Source organism: Pholis gunnellus (assembly GCF_910591455.1).
Source record: "Pholis gunnellus genome assembly, chromosome: 12".
NCBI classification, from domain to species: Eukaryota; Metazoa; Chordata; class Actinopteri; order Perciformes; family Pholidae; genus Pholis; species Pholis gunnellus.
Genome location: NC_136539.1, coordinates 19,573,991 through 19,597,208, shown reverse-complemented (window position 1 = coordinate 19,597,208; position 23,218 = coordinate 19,573,991). Strand labels below are relative to the sequence as shown.

General features: G+C 41.6%; 2 protein-coding genes across 2 annotated transcripts; one reads left to right on the top strand and one right to left on the bottom strand.

The window, feature by feature from the left end:
- Nucleotides 1-2,362: 2,362 nt before the first annotated feature.
- Nucleotides 2,363-15,735, top strand: LOC306704073 (serine/threonine-protein kinase Nek5). The gene is made up of 23 exons (XM_079170284.1): nucleotides 2,363-2,479; nucleotides 2,849-2,945; nucleotides 3,026-3,123; nucleotides 3,215-3,298; nucleotides 3,986-4,056; nucleotides 4,920-5,006; nucleotides 6,801-6,855; nucleotides 7,481-7,594; nucleotides 8,314-8,400; nucleotides 8,644-8,731; nucleotides 10,120-10,220; nucleotides 10,512-10,564; nucleotides 10,692-10,895; nucleotides 11,324-11,402; nucleotides 11,765-11,875; nucleotides 12,255-12,335; nucleotides 12,883-12,963; nucleotides 13,291-13,371; nucleotides 13,856-13,981; nucleotides 14,070-14,244; nucleotides 14,750-14,860; nucleotides 15,006-15,111; nucleotides 15,432-15,735. The coding sequence occupies exons 2-23, from the start codon at nucleotides 2,849-2,851 to the stop codon at nucleotides 15,727-15,729; spliced, it is 2,388 nt and encodes a 795-aa protein (XP_079026410.1). The 5' UTR covers nucleotides 2,363-2,479; the 3' UTR covers nucleotides 15,730-15,735.
- A 2,357-nt stretch (nucleotides 15,736-18,092) lies between these two features.
- LOC306703557 (GDP-Man:Man(3)GlcNAc(2)-PP-Dol alpha-1,2-mannosyltransferase-like) lies at nucleotides 18,093-20,457 on the bottom strand (the record flags this gene model as incomplete). The annotated part of the gene is made up of 5 exons (XM_079169559.1): nucleotides 18,093-18,376; nucleotides 18,586-19,413; nucleotides 19,508-19,710; nucleotides 20,006-20,230; nucleotides 20,402-20,457. 5 exons carry the CDS (start codon nucleotides 20,455-20,457, stop codon nucleotides 18,093-18,095), a joined length of 1,596 nt encoding a protein of 531 aa, XP_079025685.1.
- Nucleotides 20,458-23,218: the final 2,761 nt, after the last annotated feature.

The window sequence follows — 23,218 nt, the reverse complement described above, 5'->3', positions numbered from 1 at the left end:
AAATGTGTCCTTGATTAAAGCACTAATCGTAGGGACCTCGCCAGGGGCATCATGGGAAACGAGCCAGGTGGTTGGAGGTGGCGTGTCACCTTGACGGATCAGAGAGGAGGTTGTTCAAAGAGATCGTGTAACAACATCATTGACTCTTTATTAAAAAATAGAATTTTATTGAACTGAAAAGGGTACTTACACTACTAAAGTATTTAAATGTAATGGTACTTCTACATTTATCTGATAGCTGTATAGTTTCTCCTTTCCGGTACATTTTTATCCAAATGTGATAATTTTACAAAATATAAAACAATACACAATACATTTTGTGGTGACTGAATAATCCCGATGACTATTAGCTCAAACCTTAAATTTAGTTTGGCTGTTCATGGTCTCCAGAGGATGAATCCTACTGACTGTGGTGATGCTCAGACTTTTCCTGTACACCACCAGCATCTTTCAGCATTTTAATTTCATTTATCGGGCACTATGATCACAGCTATGGAGCACAAATATAACATACAAGAATAACAAAACAATGGCACACCAAATCACTGAAGTACAACAAATATTACTTAAATGAATATAGGACATTCTTCAAAAAGGCACCTTACAAATGACTTTTGGCTTATCTGATTGCAATAACGTTTATTTATAGATGGGCAGTTGTGGGTCTGTTTTTGCAGTGGGAAGGTAAATGAAGCTGATAATTGAAAAGCTAAGAGCTGGGAGCTAAAGACAGACCATTACATATTGCTTTGTTAATTCTCTGTCCTCCACTATCAGGTGAGAGGAATATCAGTTTCACGTCTGTATGTTCAGTGCAGATATGGGATCAAGATGTAGTTAGCCGAGCTTAGCACAACAAAAAATGTATTAATGTATAAGGAAAATATTCTGTTGAAGATGCTTACACTACATTTCCACCACTCTTTCAGATAGAGTAACATACAGTACTCTATGAATAACTTCACACACACACACACGATAAATTCCTGGCATATCATTCTGGGGTGTGATGGCTAAAATGTGACAACGGCAACATGATCTGTAACTGTGAATAAAGCACCAAACCTCTGCTGCCAAACTGAGGATTTAAATCAGGATCTTGTATTTGCAGTCGCAGTGAGGCCTGTGGTTCTGATGACAGAGTGGACAGGTGAGAGATGAATGCATAATATATAAATAAAATACCATCACACCGTTATAAATCTCAATAAATCTTTCTGCTCCACACTGATTATCAGTTTTTTTTGTTTTTTACTTAAACCCTTTAAGTTTTACATCAATAATATGACAGCAGTAATCAATATGCTCAAAGATGAAGTACATTAAAAAATCATCTGAATTATCATAAAAATTATAATTTATTATAATAATAAAATAAAGTGTCAATGTTTATGTAAACTGGCAGTTGAGTTCTTTAGGGTGTCTTGTTATCATAAACTGACTCTAACGTTTATTTCATCATTATGCTGAAAAAAAGAGGCATCTTGTCGAACTGAGCAAAGAAAACTACTACAACTACAACTCCCAGCATACCCTGTGTTTTACCCCTTGCACTTGCCGTATTTTGACGGTATTCAGACAGTAGACACATCAACGTCTCATTAGTTTAAACTCGTTGCCACCGCTTTTCATTTCACTATGTGACTTCTGACAACAAGACAACTCTGTAGAGGGTAAGAAGATGTGTTATTATCTGCCACTAAAAGAGAAAACCAGCCTTGTTTTGCCAAAACTCAACTTGTGTTAGCATGGAAGCTAAGTTAGTAGCCCCGTGTATCAGTCTCCACGGCAACAAGCCCTTTCCGCCGGAAGTTGTCACTGGGAAAACTGGGAACATTTTGTTGTTTACGTTAAATTAGCTACAATTGAGCAGATAATACAGACTGCTGTAATTTCAGGAATAGTATCTGTATTGATTAATCACATTAGTGGAAAGTAACTACATATACTCAAGTACAATATTTTAGTACAATGTTGAGGTACTTTACCTGTGTATTCCTATTTTCTATTCAACTTTATACTTCAACTCTACTATATTTTGAGGCAAACACTGTACTTTTTACTTCAGTACATTTATTTAACAGTTGTAGCTGCTCTATTTATATTTCACATACAAAATAAATGATTAGCTTATTAAATAATGATGTACTGCTGTTGGAGATTAAACTAATCAACAGTAAATATCACTACAACATAAAATGCTGCACACATAAAACCTACATTTGTTAATTGATTGATGAATGATCATTTATTTTTCAACCAAAAATGCCAAATATTTGAAGCTCCTCAAATAAAGAATTTTCTCTTCTCACATTTCGGGGAAGAAACTTTCTTGTTTTTTCTCGTTGCAGGTGTCATGAACAACTATGAGGTCATCCGTCAGATTGGAGAGGGTGCGTTTGGTAAAGCCTTCCTGGTTCGAGACAAAGGGGGAGGTGGAGACAGACAGTGTGTGGTCAAACAGATCAACCTCAGAAAGGTAAAACGGTTCCTCACCAACAACCTGCAGCTCACTGATGTTTTAAAACCACAGCTGATACTGCACGGGCCTTGATGAATAAAACTATTTTTAGAATTCATGATTAAAAAAATAACACTGAATGGAAGTTGTATCCATTTTTGCAATTTCCTCAGTTAATAAGCAGTGATTGCTTCAAACCAACTAAATATTTGTTTCAAAGAAACACAGGAAATTATGCAGCATCCCAACATATTAAGGAAATCCAAAGTTCTGAAAAACACGAGTGTTTGTTATGTAAACCAGTTGTTAGCCAGCTGTTTCAGGTCAGTGTTCATTTACACATGTAGAAAGTTAAAGTGTTGGATTAAAAGTCTGTTCGCTGCTCAGATGTCAGCGAGGGAAAAGGAATCGTCCAAGAAAGAAGTGACGTTGCTGTCAAAGATGAAACACCCGAACATCGTGGCCTTCATCAGTTCATTTCAAGGTGAGTGTGAAACTCTATACAGAACATGTAGTCGTGTCTTTGTGCTCAACATGTACTGTAGGTTTGCTGTGTGTGTGTAGAGAGGGGCAGCCTGTACATAGTGATGGAGTACTGTGACGGAGGAGATCTGATGAAGAAGATAAACATGCAGAGAGGAGTCTTCTTCACTGAGGGGCAGGTGAGGTGGCCTCTGCAGGGCTGAGGATGCTCTCCATGTTTCTGTCATTACAAAGTAATTTGGTCTTAAAACTGAGCCGTGTGTTCCTCAGGTCGTGGACTGGTTTGTTCAGATCGGCCTCGGCCTCAAACACATCCACGACAGGAAGATCCTTCACAGAGACATCAAAGCTCAGGTATCTGACCGCCTTCAGTGCTGCACACAATCACACTTCATTCGCTTCCAAAAGCAGCACATTCATGTTGTTTCGACATGAGGGTCGAGTGAGCAGAGGGCTGATGGGTAGCCACTACACAAACACACTTTCAGGTTAAACTTGGTCTGGTTCTTTATGAGATACTCAGAGCTCAGTGGCCTACTTTTGGGTGGCCTATGACTTTAACTGAGCCTTGTATCCCACAGACTCTACATCATGCATTTCCTAGTACAACTTGTACATGGTAAACAACGTTATCCACAGACCCTGAGGTTGAACTTTTTAATTAACAAGTATTATCATTACAGAGTTCAGAGGATTGTGAGGCTGAACTGTCCGGAGCTTCAGCTTTGTTCTGAACAAAGACCTCGCTGTGTGCCAACTCCCAGAATAACTGACCACAGGCTGCGTCTCTGTTCACAACCATCACTATCTTTCATCAATCATATCTGTTTACGCACACACACACACACACACACACACACACACACACACACACATTCTCACACACACGCACACACACACACACACACACACACACACACACACACACACACACACACACACACACACACACACACACACACACACACACATACATGCACAGTCACTGTTTCTCTGCTGGAACACAGACGTGCTTTCATTCCTGCTCTCCGTCTGCTCCAGAATATCTTCCTAACCAACGGGGGGATGAAAGCAAAGCTGGGGGACTTTGGAATTGCAAGAATGTTGAATAAGTAAGTCAGTGTCATCTTCACGCACGCACGCACACACACACACACACACACACACACACACACACACACACACACACACACACACACACACACACACACAGTGCAGCTGTTTGTCACTGACTTCTCTGTAACACATGGAAGATCTCCAAACAAGTCATTATCATTCCACAAACTGTCGACCAGGACATGTAAACACACATGTTCGTGGAAATTATGGTCGCTCTGCAGGACGGAAAAAAGGGGGAACATATTTATATGTATTATTTAAATTATTTTATAGAGATTAGACTAATGATTCACAACCGATTTTGCTTGTAACCCGATACAAGCAAGCAGTTTCTAATTTGGGCCCGTTGCTATGTTTTAGATGTATCTGAGTTGTCGTCAGTTCCACAAAAGAGACGATTCTCCTCTGAACAATAACTGTTCAAATAAGAATATTTCACAAACAAATCAAAGATCTCTTTCCTGTTTCCACTTACTCCCCGGGTATGAAGCCAACTCCTTAAACAAATTGTGTTCCCAGTTGTGGAAGAACTTGACTGGACAGTTTGTAGTCAGGCTGCAGGTTGGCTAATGAGCTAACCTAGCTGCAACTTTAACCTAAACGGCCCTTTTGAGTTGTGTTCTAATGCAGAGCAATAAGCATATTCCTATTTGCTTGTTTCTTTCTTACCTATTAGCTGTTTCAGTGGGCTGCAGGTTGATGTTTTTTACAAAGTTTTTAAAGCCTCATTTTACAAGCATGTTAGGAAGGGGTCATTTAATATTTGGTATGAATAGAAGGAGGCGATTTTACAATTTTGTGTGACTTTATGCCATGAACCCTGACTGTGCTGTGTTTTTGTCCTGTGGCTGTGCAGCACCATGGAGCTGGCCAGGACGTGTGTTGGGACACCGTACTACCTCTCCCCGGAGATCTGCGAGAGTCGACCCTACAACAACAAGACGTACGTACGGATGGAAGCGGATTTCCTTTCACATCTCTGACATTCTGTAATGAGCTATGGTGGCTCATAGTTCACACAATAAAAATAAAAAATCAGGTCCGGACTCAGACAGAAAAATCTTGTGAAGATCCAAAATTAATACATTTTCACCACCTTTACCACCACAAACTTAAACTGTAAAAATCTTTACCAATTCAGCATTTAGATGCAGTATATAAACATTTATAATTATTAAATAACACACTATAATGTAGTTGTAAGCAGATATAAAGACATTTTAAGTGTTTCTTTCTCTTTACTAAGTTTACTGGAATATTTTAAGCAGTTTCCCAAAGTCGCAGTTTGACTGGCTGCATGTTATGAATCAGCTCCTGTTAGTACAAAATGCTATGATTTATTGATTTCTTGTATAATAACTGCCAACATACTATGGTTAGTATACAATTCACACTGTGCATTATTAATGCAGTTTGTAGTGTGGAAATGGTCCAGTGTCTCGTTTATTTACATCTACTTTGAGTCCCAGCTGGGTGGAGTCTATCTTTTCTGGTCAGTTCACAGAGGTTCCTGTAAATTGTCACATAAAGAACCGAAAGAGGAGATACAGTTTGACTGATGAACATTCTGATGCTCGTTATGCTGTTGGCTGAAACAAACCACTAACATTTGCACATGCAGTGTGACAGTTATTTTTAGTTTTCAGTGTGATAAGAATGAGGATGTTGTCGTGGTTGTTTTTTGCTGCAGCAAAACAACCATAACGACAACATCCTCATTCTCATCAGTTGATGAAGACGTGGAACTAAAGCACTTTGGTCTTGTATTGCAGGGAAGAGATAGTTAGTCCTAGTTCATTCTAATGAGCCCCGTTGGCTGCTTAACTTGTTCATATTATAATGATAGAAGTGAATACTTCCGTAATCATACTGTTATCATCTGGTTGCACTGGGGTGTTTCATTTCACCACCACAAACACACACACACACACACACACACACACACACACACACACACACACACACACACACACAGACACACACAGACACACAAACACACTCGCTAGCAGGAAACTCAGAAGTGCAGCAAACACACACACACACGCAAAATGATAATCATTCTTTACCCTCTCTTCTGTGTGTTTAGACAGATCATTGCGCAGTTATTCTCTGTAATCTTGTTTTGATACTACTGAGGTCAAAGTTACTTCCTGTTTCCCACACTCACACATGTTTGGATCGCTAAACTTGTGAGCCCCTACCTTCACCTAAACTTAATTCTAAACTCACTGGACAAAGAGATCTTAATTCCTGGTATTGGCCTCATCCTTAAGTTCTAAAGCTATAGTCGGACCTCACAAAGATAGAAGTACACTAGCACACACACACACACACTCAAAAAAGAAAATGCCAAAGCTGTCGTATGACTCCAGAACTGAAAACCATTTAACTAGAAGTTTGTGTTGGCTTCGCTCTGATTGGAGACTTCACTGTTCTGGATTTTTACATGATGGTTTTGTTTTCTGGTGTTAATGACTTTAGCTCAGGGGGACAGGGGATAATGTCAGGCCCTGCCCCAGCATCCTGTTTCAGCACGAAATATGTCAAGTTACACAAGACGCACTAATGGTGCATCATGAATACAGAAATGCATTCCCTGATTCTGTCAAGTTTTAAAAACATGAGCTGGGAACACATCTGGGGGTGATGTAACAATCCTGTTAAATTAATGTCAGATTGCATTTAATACACTTCATAATGCCTCATGTGTGTGTATGTGTGTGTATCCTCCCTGCAGGGATATCTGGTCTCTGGGCTGCGTCCTGTATGAACTCTGCACCCTGAGGCATCCAGTAAGTTGCACCACACACACCCACACAAACAGCTCGGCACTTACACCGTGCACGCAAAGATTGCTGCAACTAACGATTATTTTCAATATATATTAAGCAGCGAATCATTTTCTTCATTATTTGATAGATTGTTTAGTCTTTAAAGTGAAAAATGGCTGTAACAGGGCTTAGTGCTTAAGATGCTGACCATAAACCACAAAGTAACAAACATATCGAATCCAGTCGGGCTCCTTCGCTGCATCTCTCTACTCTTGAGGTGATGTATTCAAATATCTTGTTTCATACAACCAACACTTAAAGTAACGCGCCAAAACCTCTCACTTTAAATCTGTCACACACTTAAACATTGACTTTCTTCTTTAACGTGTACTATCAACATACACTGTCACTGTCTCAACAGATCCTACACGCAGTATAGACCGTATATAGACATGCGTATAATGTACATATCTACCCATACAATATGAATTTCTTTGCACTATTTGTAGTACAATTTTATTTTGTGTTACAGAAACACTTGACCTGTTTGACACTTGACATTTTATTTATGTCGGTCACTGGTGGTTACTAATACGTATTGATGCACATATTATACTATTATATTTCTACCTGTCTTCACCTGCAGTTTGAGGGCAGCAGTCTGCGGCAGCTGGTCGGTAAAATTTGCAGAGGGAGCTACAACCCAGTACCGAGCCACTACTCCTATGATCTCCGCCTGCTGGTCACCCAACTCTTCAAGGTGAGATACTCATATATTCTCTTCACAGTGTGTGGATATGAGGTGCATCAACCATAAGCAGGTCTGTATAAACAACAGATCAGGACTTGTGGCTAAACCTTGACTTGAACATTGATGAAACAAATTTTAACAATTCAAGTCAATTCAGTTGTGACGTGATTCAAAATTCTGGAAGGAACCTGAAATGAAAACAATACAGAATACCAAAGTTGCTGGTTTACCTAAAGGGTCGTCTGACATTTTCACAATTTGTCAGACACATTCTTCCTTTAATCGCCTGCTGAGTTCTCCGAGTTCAAACTGCAAAAGAAGTTAATTTGAAACAGAAAGTGTGAATGTCAGAAAGTCAGGAAACTGTTTAAGCAGCTGTTCAGGATATCAGCCTGAGCTGCAGATAAGGCAGCTTCCATTGTCTACTGTAGACACTCAGGCAGATGAAACATACTGCAGCATTTAGACTATTCATTATTGCCGCTGTCAGCGGTAATATGTCTTTCAGATGTTCACAGTAGCTTTGGAACAGATTAAACAGAATTTAGAGAAGAGAAAGTGACACTGTTGAAAATCTATGTTTTGTCACTTAAGATGAGTTTTGTTATTGGACTGCACAAATAATGATCAATTAATTATTGCGTCTTCTGCAAATGATGCTGCTCTTCAGTGTTCATCTTCACTTTCATTATGCTCACACACATAAACACACTCACGTTGTTTATCAGGTCAACCCCCGGGACCGACCCTCGGTCAGCTCCGTCCTCAGGCGTCCATTCCTGGAGAAGCACATCAGCAAACACCTGGATCCACAGGTAATGAATCTGATTGGCTCACTACTCACTCCATTAAACAATCAAATCAGTGAAATGTTTAAAAATACACAGTATATCCCTGAAATACAGCTAAATATTTCAGTGCCTTGAATTTAGTGGTACTTAAATTTTACATGTATGTATTCAGTTTCTTACAATATTTGAATATCTGTTTCCATGGATCAGGGTCCCCAGAAAAACAGATGAATAAACATACGTGTGTGTGTGTGTGTGTGTGCGCAGGTGATGCAGGAGGAGTTCAGCCACACGGTGCTGCATCAAAACAGAGCACCAGCGTCTCAGGCTGTTAAAACAAGAGCAGGAGCAGCAGGTAAGGCTGCACACACATAAACATGAAAATAACATGTATACAAGCAGTATATTTTTGGTATCTTGCTGGAACAGCAACTTTTCTTTCAGCATATTCTGCCTTTAAAAAAAAATATTTCACTGAAGAGTCCTGCACGCACATCTGTGTTTGTGGAACAGCCAATAGAAACGCCCTCTCTGTTATATGACCTGTGATTGTCTCATAAAGTCTCCCATCACTGGCCAGATTTAGTAAATCCTGAAAACAGAGCCAAGAGGAGGTTCAGAGGTCTAGGTTTATCTCAGACCACTTCAATTATAATATGCTGAAAGGTTATCGTGGAACGTCTGCACAATAATGCTAAAAATACACAGCCTCCCACAAGGTAAAGGTGTTTCAGTTCTCATAAGATGTGTTGAATCTGGTTTCTGGCGCCACCCAGTGGTCGTTCACCGACACCAGTTCAGTCTGATCAGGCTCTGTTGCTGCTGGCTCGGCTCCAGCTGACGTCCTTCAACACGTCTGATAAAGTGAAGGGAAACTCGACTCTCTCCTCGGTCGTATCACAGCTAGGCGGGATCCTGATCGGACTGATTGTGATCCTGTCACATCTTGGCACGCTTTGTGTTTTCGGTAACATCAGATATTAAAGTCTTAAATCATTGAGGAAGTGCCTGTTTTTACTTGCTTGTCTGCTTCACGATGGTTACCTAATTTCATCTTTCATCCCTGCCCTGGCAGCTCATAATGTCTTATTACATGTTTTTTGTAAACTTAGAAGTGTTTATTCAAATTCATAGCAGTCTTTTGGGCATTTTTAAACACTTTCAGACAAAGGAACAAGAGCAGTACTAAACAGGCAACTCATGCCACCTATAGGTGCACATGTGATATATGCATACAGCAGCCAGTGTTGTTGGGTAGTTTAATCTACATCAATGCATCATATTCTATAAGATCATCATATGTTTATAGGGTTGTTGTTCTGTGAGAACCACGAATCTCTAAAAAGTCAACTTTTCATGAGCTCAGATAACCGGTCCTGTTCTCAGCTTTGTGTCGATGTATTTTACATCTGATCCAAGAGACTTTTTAAATTGTTCAAGTAGCTTAAGAGGAAGGAGAATGTCTTAACTCATAAAGGAACACCTTCATTTTATCAGACACATTCAAAATCAACAAATCTGGAGATGCATGATTTTCACTGGACAGGAAGTTAACTAAAGCTGAAGTATAATATTTGCCTCTGAGAAGTACAAAGTTCCATGAAATGGAAAAAGTACAAGTGACTTGAATTTGTACTTAAGTAGATGTACGTCACTGACAACATTCAAAGTTACACCATTATCTAGATAAACGGCTTGTTTACATGCTTTGCTATTCTAACTTAAGACTTTCCTGTTATCCAGAGAACAAACAGAAGTCCAGAGCAGCAGAGAGGCCCGGAGTCGCTGTGAAGAGACCAGACTGGAGAGTCCCACTCAGAGTCTACACTCCTGCCCACTACAAAGTAATAATAATAATAATTGGCAATAAAAATGGCCTCGTATTGGGGTATGGGGTAGTATGTTATGGTGCTGGTGCTGTATGCCCTCATGAAATTTACCTGATGATCAAAATGTCGTAATAAAATGATTCCAAGTATTGACAGTATTGAACTTAAATACAATTTTGAGGTACTTTCATTTTGATGCTACTTTAAACTTCAACTCCGCTACATTACAGAAGGAAATACTGTCATACTGAAATATTGTTTTTCTTCTTTCTATTGTTCTAATAATTCATTTAATTATGATTGCAGCCTCTTCATCAAAGAGTTGCAGACAGAGAAGCTGCAGGGCAGCAGAAGCAAAGGTGAATTAGATCGACTGTATCAACCTCTTTCCTCCATGAGTGGAAATCTTCCTCAGCTATCAGTGATGTTGTGACTTCTCAATGAGCTTCAGAGGTGCACTTTGACCCAAAACTATTACTGATGCAGGTTTAATGGACAGCAGCCAGTCGGCCATTACCAGCACCACTACGCCCAGCTGGACGCCTTTCAGAGGAGGAACAAGGAAGACGTCCTTCCTCCTCCTCCTCCTCCTCCTCCTCCTCCTCCTCCTCCTCCTCCTCCTCCTCCTCCTCCTCCTCAGGAGAGAGAGAAGGAGCGATGTGAAGACCACACTGTGGAACCATACCAGCTGTGAGTGTTCATACACCCAGGGCAGCAACTAACAATTATATTCATTATCGAGTAATCTGTGGATTATTTTCCCGTCAATGTCCCAGAAGTCAAGCAGATGTATTCAGACTGCTTGTTGTGTCCGATCAACAGTCCAAAACTCAATAATATTCAATTCACAATCACATAAGAGAAAAAAGGCAGGAAATCTTCACATTTGAAAAGCTCAAACTTGGTAATGTTTGTATGTTACCTTACATTAATTCCCAAAATGTTGAATGTTTTAAGTCAACAATTCGTTTTAGCTTGTTCTTTGGAGCTGATATTGTGTTTCCTACATAATTCATTGGTGATGTGTTGTCATAATGGATTCTGATCAAAACCAGACATACTGTCTTAATAACAATATTAACCATGTCTCTGTTTCCACCCCTTCACTTGTTTGTCAGTGTGGCTGCAGCTCGTAATGAATACCTGCAGAGGAGACACGAGGCCAACCAGTACAAGCTGAGAGCAGAGAAACAGCTGGTAGGATGAAGCTCCTGCTTCACAGTCTGTTCTGTCACTCACACATGCTGACTCTACTCACTCTACAACATATTTCTGATTATTGGCGTGACTATTAGATTATTAAATTATTTATTTTAGCTGTCAACTCATTCAGGTTCCTTCGAGTTTTAAAAAAAACACACTGAGAGAACACAGTAATTACCTGAAACAATGAATAGTAACAACAGTACAATCAGATTGTTGGGAAGTTTGGGAAGAAATGAACAACATTAACACATTATACAATTGATTGTAGCATTGAAAAGAGAAATTTGAAGTCACTATGTGGAGAATTTAAAACATAAAACAACTCAGACTGACTTTTACTTTCTGAGCGTCAGGGTCTGCGTCCGTGTACAGCTGAGTGCAACAGGAAGCGCGGTGGTCAGGAGCAGGAAGTGCGACCTGAACAACAACACGCACCTCACGACAAGAGGCAGGAGGGACAGCAGGTAGTACGCACAGGAGACACACCAGTCATTACAGTCAAGGGACAGCTGTATGGCTCTTGAGTTCTGACTTTTTATAGTTTAGATGATTTAGTGAAGACTGAATGAAATGTGTTGGAGTTGTGCTTTGCAAAAAAAAAAGTAAATAGTAGAAAAATGGGCTGGCATAAATGGGTGTTTCACAGAAATCTGGGAAAGAAATAATATATGATAAAGTAATATAAAAATATAAAATACAAAAATACCACTGCTTCTGCAGAGTTTTCAACCACATTTTGGCAGCTACTACTCAAGTATTGTATTAAGTAAATCTGTGAACAGACCTGAGCGTATAGTTTATGTCACTTTGTGTGTGTGTGTGTGTGTGTGTGTGTGTGTGCAGGAGTATCTGCGTCAGCTGGATTTCATCAGGCAGCAGTATCACCAGGATATGAGACAGATGAGGCTGAGAGCTGAAGTAGAGGTACACAAAAACCTAATTTCCAGAACAGCGGTCAAAAATACAACATTTGTGTCTGATTTCAAAGGACGGTTTCTGCCTCTCTGCAGCCCTGTTATCCCTTTATGGCACGGCACGTGGCCTGTGCAATGATTTGTCTGGGTGATCCTAACAGCACCAGTGTGTAGGATTTAGTGTGAACTAAAGGTTGCAGATTACAACCAACCGATACCGATACTGTAGGTACATGGTTTGTTTACCATTAGCTGTGTAGTATATTTGTTGACAGCACTATTATACACTAAGGAGAGCATAGCTACGAATATTATATTCAACTTTTACTTATAGATCCCCCTAAATCCTACACACTGTCCCTTTAAATACATTACAGTACTGTACAGTTATGAGTCAAATTCACCTCCTGCAGTATCTTTGCCTCCCCATCGAGTCTGAATGAGACAACATCAGCTCCTCCTGTCAGTAACTCTGTCATTGTGAATGTATATTTGTTTCAGCATGATGAATGAGACCGAGTTAAACATTAATATATTTTCATTTGATCATGTGTCAGCCACAACACAAACATGAAACCTTTGTGGTGGAGAAACCCAGAGACCCAGAACCTGAGCAGCAGAGAGCTCCACCTGCACAGGTAAATACTCACAAGAAATCAGTTGTGTGACTCTCATTCTGGCCATAATGGTTTTCATACTCCAGTCAGTACTCCATAAATAACAATAATACTCTGTAAGGATTGTTGCCATCGTTGAAATTTTCCTTCATTACTTTGAACACCGTATGGTTTGTTTTTCTGTGACATCCTCCCGTCATCCAGCTACTCTTCAGAGATAAAACATGCAGACACAGAGTTGTTTCAGAATCAACTATACAAGTCACGTTCATCCCATAAGCTCTCAACTAAACACACATGTATGAGTCTCTAATAGCTTGTCCTTCCTGTGTCTGGCTCCTCCTGCAGGACATGGATGCAACTCTGAGGCAGATCAGAGAGGAGCCCAGAGACCAGAAGAGAGCGCTGGAGAGTAAACACAAAGACAAGGTGACTAAACTAAATATTCAGTCAGAGCTGAAGTCTTAACCTGAGAGTCAGACCTGTCTTTTAGTTTAGTATTACAGCTTCTAATCAAGCAGCACACGTGACTCGATAGCTCCCTGCAAGATTTACATGATGTGCTGCTGAGGATATTCCTGCTCTCAGAGGATGATCCCTCTGGATTAATCAGCACCATGATGATGAAGATGTCATCTTTTTAAATTAGTCTGTTGGAATCAGCTGTTATCCTTTTCATCTGTGCAATTTTACTAATAGCCTTCATTTGATGTGTGTATTTTTGGTAATTAAAATGCACAAACGGCCAAAAGACCATAAACCTCTTCGAACAACAGCTGTAAAGTGTAAATCCAGTATTTTATAGATAAACAATTTTACGGCGATTCAGACTTTGGGGAAAAAAACAGTACAAATCTGACAAAAAGATGAGTTTCATTGTTGTTCTCTTGTTTTGTTTCTAACTTTCCTGCAGAAAGGAATCATGTTTGAGATTCGGTTAGATGAGGAAGGCATGAAAGAGGACGCAGAGAAGGAGAAAGAGGAGGGAAGCGAGGAAGAAGAGGAGAAAGTGGGTGATGGAAGACAAATGAAGGAGGAGGTAAGTGACAACTCTCTCTGTCTCTCTTTCACAGCTCCTCTTCTTCACTTTGTCTAATTTCTCATGCTGTCCCTGATTCTCCGATCAGGAAGTGGACCCTCTGAACCAGACTCTGAGCTTCCAGGAGGGGGAGGAGTTGAAGCTCAGAGATTGGTCGGAGGGGAGGAGGGGGTGGAGCCAGAGGACTCCACAGACTTTGCTGGACGCTCTCGCAAACATGGACATCAACTCTGCCCACAGCACCGCTGCTGAGGCTGAACAAGGTGCAGTACACCTGTTAAACATCTGAGTGAAGAGGCCCAGAAATTGTTTTAACTTTTAGTTATCTATTATTAGTTAGTGATGAAAGCACATCATCTCTTCTCTCTATATTTCACATTTTACAAAACCCAAAGTTTCACAGATTTAAAGTTTATTCTCTTAAGTTACTTAATTTTTATTTTCTGTGCTTTTCTTGTCTTCTTCTCTTAGTTTTAAGGTAGTTTTATTAACAATTTGACATTTTCATAAATATGTTTATTCGCTTTCTTTCTGAGAGTTAGATGTTGAGATTAATAGCACTCTCATGTCTGTACCTTATATATGAATTCACAGTCAGTGTATGGGTTAGCTTAGCTTAGCATGAAGACTGGAAAACAAACTTCACCTTAGCGGAAGTGCAACAAAGCTTTAAAATCCCTGTGGAGAAATTCTACAGCTATTCCTGTTGAGAAACTCGACCATGACAATGCGGGATGTATGACTCCTGACCCCGCCCCCCCCCTTCAGGTGAGGAGGCGGCCGGTCGCAGACAGTGGGTGGACGACCCCCCCAACACCCTGCTGAACGCTCTCGCTCAGGCTGAACTCGCATCATCAACTCTGGACTCAGTGAATGCAGGTCAGACTTTACTCTCTCACACCGACATCTGAATAATTATTAGAATGATGAGGTGTTCAGTTAAAGGATTTTAACTTAACAACATGGACAGAAAACCGGAGGTTTTATTACAACCACTTAAAAAAAGAATCTGACTTACTCTCAGATTTAGAGGACAGAGAAGAAGAGGAGAGGAAGGAGGACGAGGAGGAGGACTCTGATGTGGAGATGGATGAAGATCGTCTGGAGCCGAGGTCAGACGATGATGACACGTACGTAACACTGCTTTCTGTTCGCTGCTCTTTACCTCTTAATTTTTTAGGAATATAATAATAGTATCTAGCTGTTTTTTGCTGCAGTATTTGTATCCGTTACTCTTTGTACCTGCTGAGGAACTGAAGAGCATCCTGACCTACCTCGTCATTACATACCAAGATTTCTTAGTCATCAATCAATTACCACAAATCTTCCTAAATTGAGCCAAACATGAATCCTTCCAACTGGAATTTAACCCAACCTTTCAGATTATGTCTGCCTTTGGGAAATACTGTCAGATGTGCTCTGCATGAGATCATTTTAATTCCCTCATCAGCAACTTTGAGGAGTCGGAGGACGAGCTGAGAGAGGCGGTGGCCGACTCCATGCAGAACCTGTTTGTGATGGAGGACGGGAGCTCGGACGAGGCGGAGCTCACAGAGGAGAGGGCAGCGGTTGAGGAAGGGATGAACGAGAAGGAGGTCGGACGAGAAGTGAGCGCTGCAGACTCTCAACACAACCAGCGGGAAGTTGAAGACTCCTGTGCAGACATTGTTTCGCCTGAGACCGAAGAATGTGACGGTCAGTCCGAGCATTCAGACGATCACACGTCAAAACAAGACAGCAGTAACTAAAACATGTCAAATTCAGCTTTGCAAATGTTTTATGGGGGAGGAGATGCATTTGTGTGTTCGACAAATAAGAAGCTTTGGTAAGATTTTCTCTGAGGGCTCCTTTAACCAGCCACTTTCATTGTCCTATTAATTCAGTTTTTAAGGCTCCAGTCTGCTTGATACCGACTAGTTTGAACGTTGAATTATCCAACCAGGTCTAAAAGTGTTTACAGCGGCTCTGAACATAAGTCAAGGCATCCAAATGTAGTCCAAATTATAGCTAAATTTGGCTAAAGTAAAGGCAAATTAATTTGCATGTCCATCCGCTACTGTTGTGTGAATGTGAGTTCATTGGTTGATGGAGATAAGCAGCTGGTGGAGCTAATTATCCGTTCAGCGCCGTTAAAATTAAGAGGACACAATGAGATGAGGTCATTAATTAAAAGAGCTCTGGTCAAAGATCAAATGGTGGAAAACATGATGAAGATATGACATTTATTGTCATGTATTAATGTGAGGAAGTGTACAGTCTCCTCATCGCTCCACACAGACCTGATGTCTTCTTCTGCCACACTGTTTTGTCTGAACTAGTTTAATGTAGAATACATAGAGAGAGCTTGAGGTCCAGCATGTCTGAAGGTCCAGTTGTTAGGTTTCTTCGTCCGTTGTTTTGTACTTTATAACGGATGAGTCTGGTGGTTGTTCTGTATCGTTCTTACTTTCAACAAATCCAACGAAAAGACCAAAACTACCAATGTGTTTGTCCGTCTCTCAATACTTTTCTTCCACGGCTCTCAGCTCCGGGCCAATTGGTTCCTACTGAAGACATAAATCTTTAAAAACAAATGTTTTTTTTAAACAAGGCTCAGTCATTTTAAAAACGGTTGGTCACCGTTATTAAATGGATGTTATTCTCTAATAAGCAGCAGTAGTGTTCTACCTTTGCTGTGCTGTTACTGTTTCTTGCCACAGGTTGGCAGCACAAACAAACCGTTTCTATGAAGTGTTTGACGGTTGCGTTTATTGCAGTATTGTTTAAGTAGAATGTCAGTTTTCTCATCCTCTCTACATGAGACATACTTAAATAGTAACAATTCCTTTTTGAAATAAAGATTTTTAATATTCCACACGTATAATATTTTGGTGAACTCATTACAAACAGGAATGCAGGAAGTGAAACAACATTTAAATGAGAGATATTTGGCCATCATTACTTTTGAAGAGCTCAGAAACATCAAAAAGTCTTCATTTTGGTAACTTCGTGAGGAAAAATAACATCGCAAACCGCTTTACATCTATTTAAGAATCGGTCAGTAATTGTAAAACATCATCATAAATAAACTATACTCAAAGTCACACCAGTATTAACTTCATATAACTCACTTCTACACCAGCAAACACATATGGCCTTCAGTGATGTCGCATAAAAAGCTGGTTGGAATGTAACTACTCTCAATTTTAATCAAACACCTCAAAAGGAAAATTTTTTGGGAAATATGCTTCATAGTCAGATGAGAAGATTCATACAAGTTGAATATCTGTGTGTCCAGTACTGAGATGAGTCCAGCATGTGTTAGCACAAAGACTGGAAGCTGGGGGGTAACTGCTAGCTTAGCATAAACAAAAGAAGAGAAACACAAGCTGGCTAGCTAACAAGATCAAATGTGTTGGTAAGGAAACAGATGGAAGAGAAACTTTTTCTTATTTCACGCAGGCTAGCAGTGTCCCTCTGCTGTCAGCCTTTGTGGTAAGCTAGGCTCAACAGGTCCTGGACCAAATATCACAGCGATATGACGTTAATGATAATAAAAATTCCCAAAATCCATTTCCTCTTGTAAATGTAACTTCCCACTTGGAATAATGTGATTAAAAGTTTCCTGAAGCTTGAGGTCTTTTCTGAGCTGTTAGCCACGTTGATGGTTTAATAGTGAACACGATGAGACTCTTTTATGTTTCATCTGCTTCTCCACGCTGGGTCACTTTGATAAATGCACATTATAGCGATCAGTCCTGCTACGGTTTTCTGTTCGGGGAGGATTTCAACAGTTTGTTATTACGAACATTACAGACGCTTCATCTCTTCTCCGTGTTTCTGTCCGTCTGGTGAACAGTCGTCGAGAGTTTGACACATGCAAAGTCACTGGAAATGTTTTTGTTTTTGCGTATAAGACAGACAAGTTTATCTCTGGGTGTCCACCAGGAACTTAACATTATTTTAAATGAGGAACGAGACACTATGTCACACTTTAGTAACAGCATCGGAAGCTTAGCTTGTTTTAAACTTAGATATGACTCACTGTTTCCCCCCCATATATATGTGTAGCAGAATTAACTTAATATGAAGTCCTGGTCCCTGGTGGACACCGGGCCTCGTCTGGTCCTCCTCATCGCTCCAGTTGACACATCAGAGACTCCATGGCAGCGATGAAACAAGCCTCAAACTCTTGGTCGGAGAATCGCTCCACAGAGCGCCGGGCGTTGTGTCGGATCTCCAGTCTGGCCGATGGAGACAGCGCCAAGATGGCTTCCATGGCAGCGGTGTAGCCGTCCTCGCTGTCGGCCAGGAAGCCCGTCTGTCCGCCTTCGTACGGCACCACGATGTCCAACTTTGGACCTCCAGACTTATGAGCGAGGACGATGGTGCCTGCAGCCATACACTCCACCACACCTGGAGAGGGAGCGAGAGAGAGAGCTGCTGATCTAATACAAAACAAACATGTACCGTCAGAAATCCTCTGCCGTCATTTGTATTTTTGTATCTCTTAAAATGTCTAACATGTCTGGGGAGACCTTCAAAGTAATAAAGTACCTGTGTAGTTTTTGTAAATACTATGGAGGTGAAGTGTGTGTGGGTTGTGAGGGGCGTGTTGTCCTCACCTATACCAAAGTGTTCGTTCCACATGGTGTGCAGACCGATGGTGGCGTCCACCAGCTCTCTCTTCAGCTCATCGAAGGGCACGTTGAGTTTGAAGTCGACGCGGTCGGCCACGTCCAGCTCCTGGCAGAGCCCCCGCAGCATCAGCACCCGCTCCTCGTCCTCCGGGTTCCTGCATCCACCAATCAGCACCAGCCGCAGAGACTCCCGCCCCCCGGGCCCCTCCTTCTTCCTGTCCAGCAGTTTGTGAAACGCCCGAATCTGCAGCCGGTGGTCCTTCTCTGGTCGGAACTGACCCACCGACACGATGGAGTGGCACTTCCTGTCCCCAACTCCTTCCTCTTCACTACTCAGCTCCCGTCCGAGCTCCTCCCAGCCCTCCTCCTCTTCCTCTTTATCCTCCTCCTCCTCCTCCTCCTCCTCCTCCTCATCCAGCGGGACGCCCAGGAAGGCCCTGACGTCGCAGGGAGGGTAGACGATGCTGGTGCGGCTCGGGGCGCGCCACAGAGACAGTATGTGTCCCAGCGTCCAGGTGGAGTTCACCATGATGACGTCGCTGCAGGAGCCGGCCAGGCCGTACAGCACGGCGAAGCAGCAATAGTACACCACCTTGACTGCGCTCAGCACGGGGTTTCTGGAGATGAAGTCAGCGTTGTTGAACCTGGGGTTCCCCTCTCTGATCACAGACAGCATGTCGGTGCTGACAGTGGGATAGTGGACGTAGCTTGCCACCTTACAGCCTCCCAGGTAACGGAAGATGGGCAAGGTGAAGGCGTAGCCCATCGAGTCCACGTACAGGTCGGGGACGAAGGCCGTCAGCGCCTCCCAGCCTGCAACACTCACACAGTGTTAATGTACTTGCATTGACAATCCCCGTCTATGTCCATCAAAACTAATTCAGCACAAGTTCTGGCGCGGCCTTACCGAGGAACATGGAGCCGCCGCTCTGACCCAGCAGGGTGAAGTGCGGGTAAGAACTGGCCTCCACCAGCGAGCGGTGTCGCAGGAAGATGAAGGTGATCGGTCGGGGCAGCGTGATGTTGAAACGCTGTCGGGCTCCCTCCAGAATCTGCTCGCCCGTCACTCCCTGGTCTCCAGTGTAGACCACGAAGGAGACGCTCGGGTATCTGAGGAGATGAAGGAAAACATCAAACCAGTTAAGTACACTGAAGTATGTGAACAATGCAGTGCTGGAAGAAGTACTTGACAGATCTTCTACACACAGGCATTAGCATTAAACTATAATATAACATCAATATTTATGTGTGGACTATATTCTACATTATTAAAGTATCAGGAAATGTAAATACTTCAGTGAAATCTCAACAATTGTACTGAAGTACAGAACTTCCGCTATTAGAACAAGTGTGTCCACGTGCTGTTGGCCATACAGTGTAAACAGGTGGTGCAGTTGGACAGTACCGGTTCATGAGGGCCCTCAGGGAGCACCAGAGGACCCGCTCCCCGCCTCCTCCGGCGTTGCAGTACGGGTGAAAGAAAGCCACCGCGGGGGGGCCTCCGTCCGGAGCCCCGCGGGCCTTGCGGCGGCCATGCAGCCACAGTCGGACCCCCAGCAGGAGCAGCAGCAGCACGAGGGTCAGGACCAGGCTGAGGTAGACGCAGGGCACCACCAGGGACCACAACAACCTAGGACACACACACAGGACTGTGAGTAGACGGGGACACCAGCGGGACTTTACCGAAAGACGCGTTACTTTCCACTCGTGACTCGAGTTCATCTCAGTGGGATTCTACCTTGTTTTAAATAACATTTCATCAAGTGATTGAAGAGGAGGGGTCGTGTGAGAAGAAGCGTACCTCATAAAATCGCAGTAGCACAGAGAGAAGTGATGATCATGATGATGTTCTGCCATTTTGTCAACACAACACAATCCCGGAAGCTTCTTGTCGGCTGACCGAGCTGCCTCTCTGCGATTGGCTCAGCGCTTTGTTTACCTTCACGTCATCGACACGTGACATTTATCTATTTATTTCTTTATTCATTTCGAACACGTGTTAAAATAAAAGTAGTAATGCCAAACAAATACATACACATAGAAAATAAGAAAATACCATATATCAAATAAAAACATTGGTCATGGGTCTAATATCCATTTCATCCATAATGGGCACAATTATATACAATATTCAACAAACACGTTTTTAAAATCTATTTATTAACTGCAATACATGTTAAAATAAAAAAAACATTTACAAAATGTAATTAAGATACTATATGTTTTTACTTTATTTCTTTTTTTAATAATTGGTAATATAATTCTAGTCTCTGAAGTAGTTTATTCCCTTGTATGCATGTGATAAGTTAACAGTGTTATTTATTTATCTGTAAAATCCATCTTTCCACCTGATTTGTCCAATCTTCCTCCTTCTGATTGACCTCAGCCACAAATATGTTGGTGTATATGTAATTAGACAAAAAAAAAATAACAACACATAGTTTACTAAATAAAAATTCATATATAATAATATCACACACACGCACACACGCACACACACACACACACACACACACACAGAAAGCAGGGCGGGTAAATATGAGTTGGTCACATTCAGTTTCATCCCTTGTCATCTACAGTAGGATTTCGAGGTGTAGATGTTTTAAAACAGTTCCCTCTGTTTGCCATTTGGAGGTGCAATGTTCAATGCTGCTCAGTGTAGTTTTCAGTACAGCGAAAAGTATCTCAAAACACAGTTACTCCACTACTGGACTAAAGCCATGGGCTGGATTTAGTTTTAGGAATTTGGGACAAAGTTAGCAAACTTAAGCATCTGAAAGCAGATATCAGAACTCTTCATTCAACTCTCTTAAATCATCTGAATTTGTACAGTAAAAAACAGATCGCAGGCCACACAATCTCTGTCTTCTTCCTGAAATAGTTTAAATATTCCAACCTCAATGACCAGAGGAAGAACAGCAGCTCTCAGCGGTGTGGGAAGCGAGATGTACGCTAACATAGGATTTAAGACCAAACCTTTGTTTGATTTGGACAAATGTCTTTCATGTTGGCTTCGTCAGGACATTTCAAAACATTTTTCTTAAAACTTCTGCAAAAGCTTATTTTGAATAAAGTTAATATCACAGCACAAGGTATTCACAACGTCCGCCTCCTCTAGAAACACAAGTTAGAGTTATTATTGAAGTGACATATTGATATTCGTACTACATTCAGTTTTACCTGACTTAAGGAGTGTCAGTAGGGGGTTCTTGGGGCGTGGTGGTTTACACCCCTTAGTGATTGTGTCCGTCAGAGGGGTGGAGGTGTCAGGCAGCAGAGGGGTGGGTGGGGCTGCACCGTGGGTCAGGGGGGTCTGTTGCCTGTTATATCCCCTCACCCTGATACCTGCTGAGGTAAAGAGTAGAGGTGAGTTTCATGATACCTGCATCGATATACTATCAGCTGAATCTGAAAATGCAAACAGTGATAGAAGAGGAACAGGTTCATCCCACGAAACCAGTCCTGCTGAGTTGGAACACTGACTGTAACTTCTCTTTCTCTGTTTGACACTTCTGACATTTTTATAAAAGTATCAAAACAAAGTTCCTTCTTGATTTGTCATAATTTCTGATACAACCCCCCCCCCTCTCTCTCTGCAATATGCTCACATGATCAGCAGCATAGAGAGGACAGATTTGTTTTAGTTCCTTGTTTGAACAAATGAAAACATCCCCACATACTGGGTTCTGCATATTTTACATATATTTGTGGGAAATCTGCATTCATCAGAAGTGAGTTTACTAGAAGCAGGATTGGGGGTTTTACGATGGAAGGGAGCTGTTTTGGGGGCAGAGGCCTCCGAAGAAGAAGAAGCCAGATGTGATCAGAAGACATGATGTGAAGATGATGTCTGGCTCTGCTGAATGTCAACAACATTAAGGTCATTTTGTGTTTCCGAGCAGCAGATGCCAGAAGCCCATAAACAAACATGAAGCCGATCAACACGAGAGCGCAAACTGTCGCAGATTTTATCGGCACAGAACACAAAGACCGGGAGTTTAACGAGGTCTGGTGTAGTTTAATAGTTGTAGTTTTAATTTTGAATGCATTTACTTGGTAGCTTGTTGGACGAGAAAGTATAGAAAGATTTTATGTAACATTTCATATAACATCCCCAGAGGGAACTGACAGGTACACAGATGTATTGCCAAAAGTATGTAGACTTCACCTGGTTGTCTCCACCGGTCTTATCCGTCTATCTTCACCCTCCTGCCTCTCTACCTGTCTTTATCTTATCTGTCTTAACTTGTCTTTTTACCAGTATTTCCTCATTACTACCTGTCTGACTCTCTTATTTACCTCCCTGTCTCTAATTATCTGCCATACCTTTGATTGGTATTTTAAACTACGTGTCTGTGTCTTTGCCTTTTACCTGTCTTTTCTGTCTTTCTGTCCACCTCACTCTGCCATTCTGTCTCTACATTGACATTTAAAACTATACCCGTCTGCCGTTCTGGCTACTCAACTGTATCTGTGTCCTCTTCATCTAACTGTCTGTCTCTCTAAACACCTGTCTATCTGGCTGCTTGATTTAAATGTCACTGGAAGGACCAACAGTATTGTATTCAGATATAAAATTTTAAAAACTTTGTCCATTAAAATAACATCCAGTTGATCA